The sequence below is a fragment of the Phoca vitulina genome, unplaced genomic scaffold, assembly GCF_004348235.1.
Source record: "Phoca vitulina isolate PV1807 unplaced genomic scaffold, GSC_HSeal_1.0 scaffold19, whole genome shotgun sequence".
In the NCBI taxonomy this organism is placed as follows: Eukaryota; Metazoa; Chordata; class Mammalia; order Carnivora; family Phocidae; genus Phoca; species Phoca vitulina.
Genome location: NW_022589722.1, coordinates 31,452,211 through 31,465,867, shown reverse-complemented (window position 1 = coordinate 31,465,867; position 13,657 = coordinate 31,452,211). Strand labels below are relative to the sequence as shown.

At 57.2% G+C, this 13,657-nt stretch overlaps 1 protein-coding gene across 1 annotated transcript in view; it reads left to right on the top strand.

Annotated features, from left to right (window-relative positions):
- The window catches only part of CELSR1 (cadherin EGF LAG seven-pass G-type receptor 1), a 141,813-nt gene that overhangs the window by 77,013 nt on the left and 51,143 nt on the right, over positions 1-13,657 (top strand). Inside the window, exons 3-5 of the mRNA XM_032416464.1 lie at positions 982-1,204; positions 6,278-6,393; positions 6,769-6,857. Coding sequence (XP_032272355.1) covers positions 982-1,204; positions 6,278-6,393; positions 6,769-6,857 — 428 coding nt within the window. The remainder of the gene's footprint in view (positions 1-981; positions 1,205-6,277; positions 6,394-6,768; positions 6,858-13,657) is intronic.

Genomic DNA, 13,657 nt, shown 5'->3' with positions numbered 1-13,657 from the left:
CTGAGCCGAAGGCAGTCGCTTAACCGACTGAGCCACCCAGGCGCCCCCACACGTATATTTTAAAAGGTGTTCATTTAAAAATCTGTAACTGACAAAGAGTGTTGGCGGGAGCTGGGGAGTTTCTGGTCCTTAGAAGCTGCTGTCGGTCTGCAGGCATTGGGCGGCGCTGGCGGCGTCCTCACCGTGTGGCAGAGGCAGGCCTGGGCCGTGGGGCCGCCAGCCCCGTCCCGGGCAGCAAGGATTGCCCAAAGTGCTGCCGGCTGCCACAGGCCAGCTCGGGATGGACCTGTGTCTCCCTGAGTGTGTCCCCCCGTTGGTGAGCACGGGGATCCTCCCAACAGACGGGGTCTGTGTGCCCTGGGTCTGACAGGCCTCCGGGGTGGAGGTGTCTCTCTGGGGAAGCTTCCAGAACCCTGCTGTTACGGAGGTTTAGACTTCTGCCCTTGGAGAGCTCGAGCGCCACTGGGAAGGCCGGACAGGTTACAAACACATGGGACCCAGCGTTGGCCAGGCTGCAGGGGGCTCTGCATGAGAAGCCGCGGGGCGGGCATGGCTGGAGGCCTCCTGCGGGGGCGGCCCGGGTGCAGGGTGCTCTGTGTGCTCCCCAGTCTCCCTCCGTTCGCACTGCGCAGCCGCCGCCCCAGCATGGGTGTGTGTGGGGGGCGTGAGGACCCCTGTCAGTCTCCTCATTTCCGGGTGATTCTCTCCTAGGAGAGGGGTGTTCACGGCTGCACGTGGCGCTGCCCCCCAGAGCGTGGGGACCCCGGCAGGGCTGGAACAGGGACGGGCCCCCTGTGGAGGAACCCCCGGGGGTGCCACTCTGGACGACTGTGACACGGTCCTGGGAAGGCCCAGGTCCTGCAGTGTCTACACTGCACCTTGACCCTCGGCCCGACCTTGCAGCACCTTCAGGCGGTGGCTCTGGTGGCTCGGGTTCCGGGGTTCAGGGTGACATCCCCCCGTCTCTGTCTCATCCTCCAGGAGAGCACTGCGAGGTGAACACGCGCTCGGGCCGCTGCGCCCACGGGGTCTGCAAAAACGGGGGCACCTGCGTGAACCTGCTCATCGGCGGCTTCCACTGCGTGTGCCCTCCCGGCGAGTTCGAGAGGCCCTACTGCGAGGTGACCACCAGGAGCTTCCCGCCCCGGTCCTTTGTCACCTTCCGAGGCCTGAGGCAGCGTTTTCACTTCACCATCTCCCTCACGTGAGTGTGGGCCCGCGCGTCCCCGCCTCGGCTCCTGCCACTAGAGCATCGCGGGTCCCTGCCCCGTGTCTCTCCGGGTGCCCACGGGGCCGTGTCCGCTGGTCCGGGCTGGCTGTAGGACTGGCTAGCTGATCTGGGGGGCCCCCTGCAAGTCGGCAATGGGGGGGCCCTGGCTCAAAAATGAAGATTTTCAGGACGGCGGCAGCGGAGGGTTGAGCCCTGCGTGGGCCCCTTACGACGGCCCAGGTCACACGCCGTGAAGCCAGCCCTCGCCCTTCGGGTCCCGCCCACTTGCCGACACCCTGGTGGCCGGAGCTGGAGGGCGCAGGGGCCCGCAGGCTTGGCGCCAGGCGGCGGACTCAGCTTGGCTTCCTGCTTTGTGGCCTGGGGGCCGGCTGCCCGGCAGCCCTGCTCCCCGCCTGTGATCCAGGGTGTGGGCGTATCGTGTACTGTGCTTGCTATTTCTGCTTCTGCTTCTCCAAGAGAATTCAGGTTTAATTTAATTCTAAAAAACCGGTCATTTCTACTTTAAAGATTTCTATCAGGTTTCACTTAGGGAAGTGGGGTGTATTTTTTTTTGGTCTTTAGTGCCGTTGTTTGGGGGCCCTTCAGGTGGTCTCCCAGTGGGAATGCAGCACCCCGTGTCCTTTGAGCAGGCACCCCAGAAGGCGGCTGCCCCTGTGAGCTGCCCTTTGAAGACAGGCTCCTCTCTGGGGGTCCTGCCCCCTGAACGGGTGAGGGGTGCAGTGCAGCCAACAGGCCCTGGAGAGTGCAGGTGGGGGCTACAGTCCAGAATAGTTGGGAGTGAGGCCTGATCTTTTCGGTAAGTGGCCAGGACGCACCGCCATTGGCTCAAGCCCAGCGGAGCGAGGACTGGGGGCCGGCTGCCTCAAGGAAAGATGCGGTGCGTGCGCTGGGAACAAGGCGGGACGGCCCGGGGCAGGAGCTGGGCGCCGGCCTGTGCCGGTGTGAGGGCCACGCTGAGCCGTTGGGGCCAGTGCACGGCGCTTACTGAGCACCTGTCGTGCACGAACGCTCTGAGGTGAGTCAGAAAGGATTTTAGAAATGTCCCTAGGGATCTTAAAATCCAGTGGGAGGGACCCTGGATGTCAGTGCTGGGGAAAGGCCCCGATCACGTGGAGGTCCCAGGTGAAGCCAGCTCTGCAGGGCTGGGCCGTTGGACATGTGGTTCAGGCCCGTTGACCTCTCCGTGTGGGCGTCCCCAAGTGCCCCTCCAGACCCGAGAGGAACCTCTCTCTTCAGAGCTGCTTGAGGCACCAGGCCCACCTTGGCCTCTCCCCATACCTCTCACTCAGACAGGTCCTGTGAATCTCTTGTCCTTCTGTCCCCTGTCCAGACACTTCTCCCTTCCCAGTGCCCAGCACCTTGGCCCTGTCCTCTCTCCCTCCTGACCTGGTGTGACAGCACCGGGCTCGTCTGCCTGGCCTGAGTCAGCCTGAGTCCTGCTGGGCCTGCCCACTGCCTGGGTAAGGCCCATACTTCCTAATAGGGCTGGGGTCCTCTGTGGCCTGACCACTGGCACTCCCTGAGTCTGGCACCGTGTGCCCTGTGATGGGGCCGCCCTTGCTTGCTTGTGGTTCTCTGGACCTGCCCAGCCTCCCCCAGGCGTTCCCACATCCTGCTGGCCCGCCCGCCCCCGCTGCTTCCTCCAGGAAGACCCCTGCCCAGGCTGGACAGCACATTTGGTCACTGCTGCTCGTCTGCTGCCCTCCCCTCTGGCGTCCTTGTCTGTGGGTTCAGGCCGCCATTGACCCTGGTGCTCTGCTGTGCCTGTCTGCTGCTGGCCTGAAGCTGCTCAGGGGCTTTTCATCCTATGTCCTGACACCCCAGACGTCCAGAGGTCAGCAGGCGGCTGGCCACTGCTTCCTGGCCTGTAACCCCAAGACTCCAGCTTTAATAAAATAACAAGAGTGCTGTGATCCATGGAGCCCAAGTGGGTGCTCGAGGCCCCGCCCTTTCCTGGGGCACCAGCGGGGAGGCAGGACACTGGACCCCCACTTGGCCCTCCGGGCCTGGACGGCAGTTCCTTTGACTGTAACAGCAGTTCTGAGGCTCGGGTCACCTGGAGGCCACGGTTTTGAAGTTGTTGCTGTTTTATTTTGACGCACAGCCCATGGCTCTGCCACGTTCTGTTAGAACAGCCAATGGGGGTCCCTGTCTGGGCGTGCTGTGAGGGCTCGGGGGTGCAGACGACGCGGCTGGCTCTCTTGGTGCTTGGCCTGTTCCCCAGGCTGCAGCAGGTGTAAGTGGTGTCCGCCTTCAGCGCGGACGGCCCAGCGGGGCCACGCATGCCAGGCGCTGGGGCCTGGCTCTCTGCCCTCTGCCCACAAGACCTGCGCGCAGCAGGCCCACCCCGAGGGCACGGCCTCCAAAGCTAGGGCTCTGCCGTGGGATCCCTCCTGGCCACTCTGTGCCCCACGTGGTGGAGGTTTAAAACACCGTGCTTCTGTGGACGTCCGCCCTCCAAACCAGAGGCGTTTTATGTCTTCTGGCAAACGTGTCCCCGGCATGTGACGGGCGCTGGTTGGGGGCATGTGATCTTGACATCTGTATGGCCATGGCCACCCGCCCCCGGGGCGTGGCTGGCAGCCTGCGGTCACACTCTGTGCAGTGACCATGGGCAGCGGATAAGCCGCGGGGGGGGGTCCCTGCTGGAGGCTGACCTAGGAGGTGACCGGAAGTCCCGGTGCGGGAGGCGGGCAGGCCGTGGCAGCCCGTGGCAGCCCTGCCGGAGACCGACGGGAAGTCTGCTGGCTCAGACTCAGAGAGAAGCTAGAAAATAAAGCGTTTAATTAAATGTGTGAGTAACATAGTGGGATGTCCGCTTGCTTGCCCGGCTTAGCAGTTTCAGATGATTAAGTGTGGCGGCCATATGTGGGCCGTGTCCCGCTTGGGGGGCCGTGGCTGGGATATCAGGGCCCTGCTAAATCAGTGAGTGGTTTGTTAGGGAATGACTTCAACAGCAGAAACCGTGAATAGTCCTCCCAAACCTTGAGCAGAGCAGCTGCACTGTGGGGGCCGTGGTTGCTGGGGGGGGCCCCGCTGCCTCCTGGGGGCGCACCGTGGGGCAGGGGGGCTGGGCGCCAGCGAGCAGCTTGTTTCAGGTGATTTCGACTCTCCTCTTCTAGTTCCTGTTTGCCAAGTGGCTGGGTTCCCAGGCGGGCCCCTCGTTCCCAGCTGCCTCTCTTCCTCCACCCCTGCCCCCATCCTCTGTTCTTTGCTTCTCCCCCGGCTGCTCGCCAAGTCTTGGTCTCTGTTTCTAGTCTTTCCTCTTTCTCTTGTGCTTTCTGGATCCTCCCCTTGGCTCTGGGTCCCCTGTTAGCGCTCCATGTCCAGCAGTGGACCTCTGGGTGCCTGCCTGGGGTGGGGTGGGGCCACGCAGCACCATTTGATGCCAACAGCCCGTACCAGCTCCCAGCTTGGTCCAAAGAGAAAGCCACAGCAGTGCAACCTGCCGAGGAGAATTAGGTGTGTCCCAGCGAGTGTCTGTCGTAACCGTAATCTGTCCCCTTCTCCCGCCTGTTCACTCCATACCCCGAAGCGTCCCCTTCGCTATATGGGTGTTTTTTCTGTGCAGTGTGTTACCAGTTCTCACTGTGTCCTAAACAGAGGGGATTCGAGGTGTGGACGAGAACTGTTCATTTTAAGTAACTCACAGGAAAGCCTGGGGTCGCATGCCTGCAGCCTGTTCTGATAGACCCTTGCTGCATGAAAACAGATAAACCAACCTCGAATCCAAGGGAATAATCCCCGCCCCCACATCCAGGCCACTCGGGAAACCGTCCCGAGTTCATACAGGACACTTTCCAGGGTGTCTGTAAGCGGGGCGTCCAGGAGGCCTGGCTGTGACTCAGGGATCCCTGGCTTTCCTGGGACCACAGGGTTGGGAGAAGGATCTCTGAGGATGTATCTCTGGTTGAAATAAGTGGTTCTTCATGCTTCAAATGCGTGAAGTCTGACAGGTCTGTTCGTTTTCACGAATCTGCTTTTTCAGTCATGCTTCCATCCATTCATTTATTCAGCCCACCATTATTAAGGTTTTCTATGGGCCCTGTTTTGGGCTCCAGGATGCAGCAGTGAATGAGAGTCATTCCCTCCCCTTAAGGATCATAGGTTCTTTTTTTTTTTTTTTTTAAGATTTTATTTATTTGACACACAGAGAGCGATAGAGGGCACAAGCAGAGGGAGCGGCAGGCAGAGGGAGAGGGAGAAGCAGGCTCTCCGCTGAGCAAGGAGCCCAATGCGGGGCTCGATCCCAGGACTCTGGGATCGTGACCTGAGCCGAAGGCAGACGCTTAACCGACTGAGCCACCCACGCGCCCCTAGGGTCATAGGTTCTTAAAAACAAATCAATAAGCAGTATAATTTCAGAAATAGACTGATGTGCTAGATTCGATGGAGGTGGGGGCACAGTGTGGATAAAATGAGTTATGGAAAGTGCAGTTTGAGTGTCTCCTGAGGGGTCTGCAGAGCCAGGGAAGATTGTTCTCGGCAGAAAGAGCAGCAGGTGCAGAGGCCCTGGGGCAGGGAGGAGTGTAGTGTTTGGGAAGAAAATGACCTTGTGTGCTGGAGTCTGGTGGTGGAGACAAGGGACAAAGGCCCCGAGGTAGTCATCAACACAGCCTCCCTGCGTGGAAGGGGACCGCGAGCCTGTGCCCTGGGAGCATGCGTGGGGATCCGTTTCCAGGCGCAGAAGATGCACCGTGCGTTTTTCTGTTCAGACATCTCTAATTGGTTCGGTGGCTTTTAGGACACCGTTCAGATGTCATCTTTTCCTATTCTACAGGCCGTGGAAACCAGATTCCTCTGTGCAGTCCGGTTTGCCGTTTCCAGAAAAGAACATCGCTAAGCAGGTTTTATGGGCTGTCAACTGCTGATGAGAAAAATGAGTGCCCGGGGACCAGAGTCTTCCCTGAGAGTGGCCCCCCGCTCTCGGCCGCTGCTGGCTGGGCGTGTCGCGTCTGGGCAGCCTCTTCCTTCTACAGCCGCCGCCTGCAGACCTTCCGAGCAGGGGTCGTTCGTTCTGTGATGTGCCTCTGCTTGGCCCCACAGGTTTGCCACCCGGGAGAGGAACGCCCTGCTGCTGTATAATGGCCGCTTCAATGAGAAGCACGACTTCATTGCCCTGGAGGTTGTGGGTGAGCAAGTGCAGCTCACCTTCTCGGCAGGTGGGCCCCCCCAGAAGGAGCAGCCCTCCGAGCCCCTCACGGGCACTTTGTCGGTGGGAACCACCCCGATCCCGGGCGGCGCCTTTAGCTGCGCTCACCCGCCGATCCCCGAATTCTACTAGGAATCCGTCCTGTTGGGGGCCGGGGGGGGATCCAGAATGCACAGAGGTGTTCATTGTGGCGTTCTTTAGGACGCCGAAAACACGGAAGACAGCTCAGATTTCCACATGGGGACTCACCGTACATCCGTCGATTAAAAATATTTAAAAAGCCATTCACCGCGTTATCCGCGCTGTCGGAAGAGAGCGTTTATCCAGACTGCCTCATTCGTGGCCCACTAACGTGTGTTCTCTCTGGACCCCCCCCCGCCCGCAGGTGAGACTACAACCACAGTGACACCCCAGGTTCCCGGGGGCGTGAGTGACGGGCGCTGGCACTCGGTGTGGGTGCAGTATTACAACAAGGTAGGACGGGGTGCCCCCCACGCCTCCCGCCGGCCTGGCAGCTTTTCTGTCTCAAGTCATTTATACTCCGAAGTTTACAAACGTTTATACTGGCTGGAAACATGACTTAGGCAATGAGCATTTGTAGAGGGTCCGTTTGCTGGGTGGGAAGACTCAGGGACCCCCAGGGATCACCCCGCGGCGGGGAAGGCGCGGAAGGCGTTCATGCATTGCGGCGGCCTTGGCTCGAGCTGTTACTGGTGGCTGTGATTCTAGGCCATTCGCACGCGACTCCTAAGCCAGAATTATCCGCTCTGACATGGACGTGACCTGAGCAAGAGTCAGGAGGGTCTTAGAGGAAGGGCTGCGAAGGTGTGGGCAGTTCGGGTTTCGTTTTATTTTGCCGTGCACGGGCTCGTGAGGAAACAAGGTTTTCATCAGGATGTTCCACTTGCCCTCGCTGTGGTTCTTGCGAGCCAGTTTTCTCTTTCCCGGGGCACTCCCGGGCCCCCCCACGGGTAGGTGAGGGACAACAGCCTGCTCCTGGGCACAGGTGGGGAGACGGTGCCCCTGTGTCCTGGAGGGTCAGGAACCCCCGAGGACAGGGCTGTGTCTCCGTAGCGTGGGGCACACTCACTCTGAGCTCAGCGACGTTCTGTGTGCCTGGGTGCCAGTCCGCCCGCTTAGGCCCGGGGGCCCCCCAGAGCCCATGCTCTGTCAGGGAAGCAGAGAAGGCACACCTGTGACTTTTCCTTCCTGCTTAAGTGGGAGCCCACCTCCCCACACCGGCTGAGGGCTTTCAGCTTTCCGACCGTGTCGGCCTTGGCACCCCCGTCAGCGTGCCCGCACGTAGCATGTTCTGGAATCATCTGGGGATGGCCCAAGCAACTGTATGTCACAGTTGAGCAGGGTCGGGACCCCTGATGGGGTCACCCCTGCTTAGGCCGTCGCCTGCACGCGGGGAGCATCCACCAGGGGCCTGCCTGCTGGCAAATCCCCCTGCGGAGGCCCCCCCCCCCCGGAATGTTCTGGAAGAGGGAGCCTCCCGCCAGGAGACGCACAGGGGTGCATCCCTGCAGCCCGCCGTTTCCGTTCCCTGGGCCAGCCTTTCAGCAGCGCTGAGCCGCTGAGCCAGACCCTCAGCGCGGGATTAGGCTGCTCCTTTCCTGGGGCTCAGCCACTTCCTCTCTTGCCTGAGGTTATTCCATGTATGTCTTAGGCCTCCGTGATGGGGTTTGCGGGTCATACTGTCGGGAAGCGTTTGGTGCACATCTGTCTCGCGGGGGCAGGGCAAGGGGGAGCGTGTTGTTTCTATGTGACTCAGCGCCCCAGGCTCTTAACGTTTCCAGATGCAGTGACGTTCTTCGGCGTGGCCTGCAGCTGGGCAGGGCTCAGCAGGTCGCAGGCACGTTGGCAGGGGCGGGAGGGCTGCTGGCCCCGAGGCAGGACACCCCCGGGATGAGGGGTGAAAGTGACTCAGGAAGTGGTCCCTAAGGGCTGGTGGCTCTGCCCTCCGGACCCTTGTTCTGTGGTCCATGCCGACTGTGGTCCTTGGTGCGGCCCTACCTGCCTGGGCTCCTGAGCACCTCAGCCATGGGCCCCCTCACCTGTGCTCTGTGTACGAGACATAATTCAGGGCAGTCCGGGAGGGAAGAACGGTGGAGAGTCAGAGGCCCCCTCTTGCATCACGCCCTGCGCTCTCCCACTGCCCGGCTCTCACTCACATGCCCTCCCTGGCCTCCTGTTTCTCAAGGTGTGGTCTGCTCTGCATGTCTTGCATCCTGTGGGGGAACCTACGGGGGCCCCTGCAGACCCTCCCCAGGTCTGCCCGGGCTGTCTTATCAGGCAAGGTCCTCACAGGAAACAGGGAGCCCTCAAACAGGATGGTCTCAGCAGGGCTTATTCCCAAAACGGGGCAAGGCGTGGGGCGCCCACGGGGACTAGTGTGTGACCCCGGACGGTGGCAGCAGCAGGGCTGTGAGCACCTTCAGGCCTGGAGGAACAGGGGAGGGCAGAGCCCACAAAGATAGAGTCGTGGAGGGAAGCCACTTACGTGGGGTAGTGACCTTCCGCGGAGGCCCTCCTGGTGGCTCACCCTGCCCTCCCTCTGATCTCCTGTTGGGCTCCCATTGGCCAAAGCCAGCCAGAAGCCAGATGCGGTGAACCCTTGATGAGGTCCATATGGGTCGGCCTCCCGTTGCAGGGAGCAGGCCAAAGTCCATTTACTTTTTCTCTGCTTAATAACGTTGTAGACGAGAGGGTCTCTTGGTGTCATCTGCCTTCCATGAAGGGAAGACGCACGAGAGCTGGGCTTTTTCCTGGGAAGGTGTTTTTGAAAGCAGACACTTTGCACAAACATGTTGGACTTCGTCAAGCGCGGCAGAGCCCCTCCCATGCTCCCCTGCAGAGGTTTGGGGCTGATCTGGAGGATTTGTGATCTGACTCTGTCGCAGATGTGCATTTTTTCTGAGGCTATTTTGCAGGACAAACATTTGCATCACCAACGTGCAGAAGCGTGAGCGTACCCGATGGGGAAGGTTATGCCTTTCCCACTTGGAACTCAGGCTTGGTCGCAGGGCGGCCGGGGGACGGGGAGAAGCACGCTCCCTATGGAAACGGCTCTCATGTGGGCATCTCGTCTCTTTGCTCTTCCTGGAGAGAACTCTGTGAAAGGGGGTCTCTCACTTCCTGAGCACCTGCTCTGTGCCTGGGGCTGCTCTCATGCTGGGCATCTGCAGGGGTCCTGTGGAGGCCCCTCGCTTTGCTCCGGCATCTCTCAGCCCGGGGCTGGGGGCATAGACACGTCATCAAGGGGATGTTTAGTAAGATCCTGGGGAAACATGGATGGCTCGTGTCTCCCTCTCCCATGGCATCGGGGAGTGTCTGCCCACGCCAGCCGTGCCCACTAGGAGTCTGCAGGGCGACCTCCCGGCCGCTGGGCAGACACGGACCATGCAGGGCGTGGGGCTCGGAGAGAGGGGGCTGCTGGAGGTGGTGTGTGAGGCAGGGCCACGTCGGCTGGGGATTTGGATGTTGGGCGAAGAAGGGACTTGGGAGGAAGTGAGGTGTGTTAGGCAGGTGTCTCCACCTCGGCACTGTTGACACCTCTCAGTGGTGGCTCATTCTTTGTTCCAGGGGCCTGTAGGGTGCTGAGCAGTGTCCCTGGCTTCTGTCCATTAACGCCAGCAGCACCCCCCAGTTGTGACAACCAGAATTATCTCCCATCATTGTCATGTGTCCCCAGAGGCCTCAGCAGGGGACACTGCTGCTTTGACCGGCCACACGTGCCTGGACGAGGTGGTAGAGCCCCTCGTGGCTGGGCTGGCTGCGTGAGCCTTGGTGGGCTTGGCCTCTTCGGGCTCAGGGCCATTCTGGGATGATGTGCGCTGCCTTTGGTAAGCGCTGGAAATGTTTTCATAAAGACAGGAGAGGTCCGGCTGAGGCTGAATGGAAACTCTCCCCTCCAGCATCAGTGTCCTCTGCTTCTAATAGGGCGGAACATCCAAATGCCTGAGGTTTCCATGACCTTGGGGAAAGGGGCCACCCAGAGCAGGGGTCATTTGGAACTACTCTGTCCAGCCACACTTCAGACCCTGTGTTTCAAGTCACTCCTAACCTTGTGGGTCTGACCTCACATTAGAACTCCAGGTGTCCTGAGGGAAGTGGGTGATGTGCGGGCCAGTGCAGAGTAACGGCCCCACACGCCGCACTCTGGGGTCGGACGGGGGAGGGGGGGTCTCCCTCTGCTTTGCTGAATGTTCCAGAAAACTCAAGGGCTTCAGAGTGATAGGCGTGTACTTCTTTCCAAAACTGTGCAAATGGCAGCATTTGTAATTGTTGTTTTTTATAGGCGGGGATGCATTGTTCTCTTGTAGAGCCCAGCCTACAGAAACTGAGGAGTTACTCAGTAGAAAGGAGGGTCGTTCATGCAGCACAATGTCACACGGCCATGAAAAGTGATGAGGTCGTGCTCTGTTTGCTGATGTGGAAAGATCTCTAAGAATGTTGTTCATAGGTTTAACAAGCACACTGAAGACCAGGTCGTAGACTGTACACTTTTTTTTTTTAAGATTTACTTATTTATTTGAGAGAGAGAGAGCGCATGCATGCGGGAGAGCATGAGCAGGGGGAGGGGCAGAAGGAGAGGGAGAGAGAGAGAATCCCAGGCAGACTCCCTGCTGAGCACAGAGCCCCACTCAGGGCTCAGTCTCACAACCCTGAGATCATGACCTGAGCCAAAATCAAGAGTCAGATGCTTAACTGACTCAGCCACACAAGCACCCCGGACCATACACGTTTTAATTTCAAATTGCAAACTTTCAGAAAAGTTGCAAAATTAAAACAAGAACTCGTATTCCCTTTGCCCAGATGCCCAATTGTTGACATTTTTCCACTTTTGCTTTATTATTCTCTATACCTCACCATCCCCCCCCCCATATGTATCCTCCTCCTATTGCACCTGCTGGTCTGAGCACCCTCAGTGGTCACGCCTATGTCAGGTGTCGCTGTGCTGAGTGTGGGCTGTGTTCTAATTCCATCAAGCTCTCCACAGATATTGGTTGGCTTTCTGCTGTACGAGGAGTTCTCTCTTCTTTCTGTGTATTTATATTACTGTGGTTTCACAAATTCCTGTTTTATTCAATGGACCATAATCTATTGCTTTCTTTTTTTTTTTTTTTAAAGATTTTATTTATTTATTTGACAGAGAGACAAAGAGAGACACAGTGAGAGGGGGAACACAAGCAGGGGGAGTGGGAGAGGGAGAAGCAGGCTTCCCGCGGAGCAGGGAGCCCAATGCGGGGCTCGATCCCAGGACTCTGGGATCATGACCTGAGCCGAAGGCAGACGCCTAACGACTGAGCCACCCAGGCGCCCCTATTGCTTTCATTAATTTGATGTTCAGATTGTTTCCTGTTTGGCCCATATCTCAGATTTGGCTAAAGGGTGTAAGTGCTAGTCGTATATAGCTCTGGCCTTTTGGCACCCCCATTGTTTTTATTAGCAGTCCTTTGCTTTCTGGCAGAAAAAGATATTCCAGGCTTATTTTGTACTTTTTCTGCCCCAGCCCTGGAATCAGTCATTTACTCACAGAACTCTGGATTCTTTTTGCAAAGAATGGCATTTAGAAACCAAGATCCGGGCGCCAAGGGTTCTTGCCGCTGCTGGGGCATCTCACTCACCGTCTCACTCACCAGGCAGAACTAGGACATGTATGTGTGTGTAGGTGTGTATGCACAGACATGTACGTGCATTCCGAAGTTCCTATTTGTTTTGTCCCTACTTCTTGAAGTCCTTGAATTCCATGCCAACATGACAGAGTCAATCTAGTTTTTCCTGTTTCATGGTTGTAACTCTTTTCTCTCAGTGAGAAACCTGTTCCCATTATCCTCAATATGGTTATTTATTTTCTCACTCCACTGTTATTTAAACGACGTGCTGACCCACTGAGCCACTGGCTTGCAAGCTGCTCCCTCCTTGGGCCTGACTCTACCACTGACTCTAGCAGGTGCTAGGAACAAGGGCCTTTAACAGAGATTTGGCTGATGTAGTAAATGATTGAGAAAATAGAGGAAGGAAAGAAGGAAGGGAGTTTGCTTAAAATTTGTTATAAATTTAGAGGCAATGAAAATACAAAATACCAGGATACGTGTGATGTAGCTGAAGCATTGCCGAGAGGAAGAATCATAGCACTAAAAACACTATGAGGAAGAAAAGGAAAGTCTCAACTCAGTAATCTAAGCTTCCACCTTAAGAACTTCTAAAAATAAGAGCAAAATACACTCGAAGCAGGTAAGCAAAAGAAGGAAATAGTAAAGATAAGAGTAGAAACGAGAGGAGTTGAAAACTGAAAAGTAATACAGAAAATCGATCAAATAGAGAGCTTTGGAAAGATCAACAACACTGGTAAACTTCCAGCAAGACTGAGGAAAAAAGAAAGACAACACAGTTCCCACTGTGAGGAATAAAACAGGACATCAGTACAGACCCTGCGGACACCGTGGGTAGCGGAGGAATTTCACACACAACCCTGCCTATGTGCGTTTAAGGCCAGATGGAACGGTCCAATTTCTCAAAAACACAAGCCGCCACAACCCACCCAATATGCAATAAATAATTGAATGACCACATTGCTGTTAAGGAAATGGCATTTGTAATTTAAAAACTCCCTCAAATGAACTCTCCAGGCCCAGTTGGTATCACTGGAGAATTCTGCCAAATGTTTAAAGAATGACATCAGGGGCTCCTGGGTGGCTCAGTCGTTAAGCGTCTGCCTTCGGCTCAGGTCATGATCCCAGGATCCTGGGATCGAGCCCCGCATTGGGCTCCCTGCTCCGTGGGAAGCCTGCTTCTCCCTCTCCCACTCCCCCTGCTTGTGTTCCCTCTCTCGCTGTCTCTCTCTCTGTCAAATAAATAAATAAAATCTTTAAAAAAAAAAATAAATAAATAAAAATAAAGAATGACATCAATTCTAAATGGTCCCTTCCAGAAAAATAGAAGAGGAGGGGATGCTTCCCAGGTCTCTGGGATGTTCGTAGTACCCCGATAGGAAAACCAGATGAAGATGGCACAGAAGAAGGAAACCAGAGGCTCGTGTCCCTCGTGACTTGGTGCAGCTCATGTCCCCACAGAGGTCTGCACACGGGTGTTCACGGCAGCCCCAGACTAGAAACAACCCAGTGGCCTTCGTGGGTGAATGGTGAGGCGGACTGTGGTGCGTCCCTCCCATGGAAGGTGGGCTGTGACTCAGGGTACTCGCGGCAGAGACATACGCCGAGTGACAAAAGCCGGCCTCACCAGCTTATGTACCGATGATTCCATTT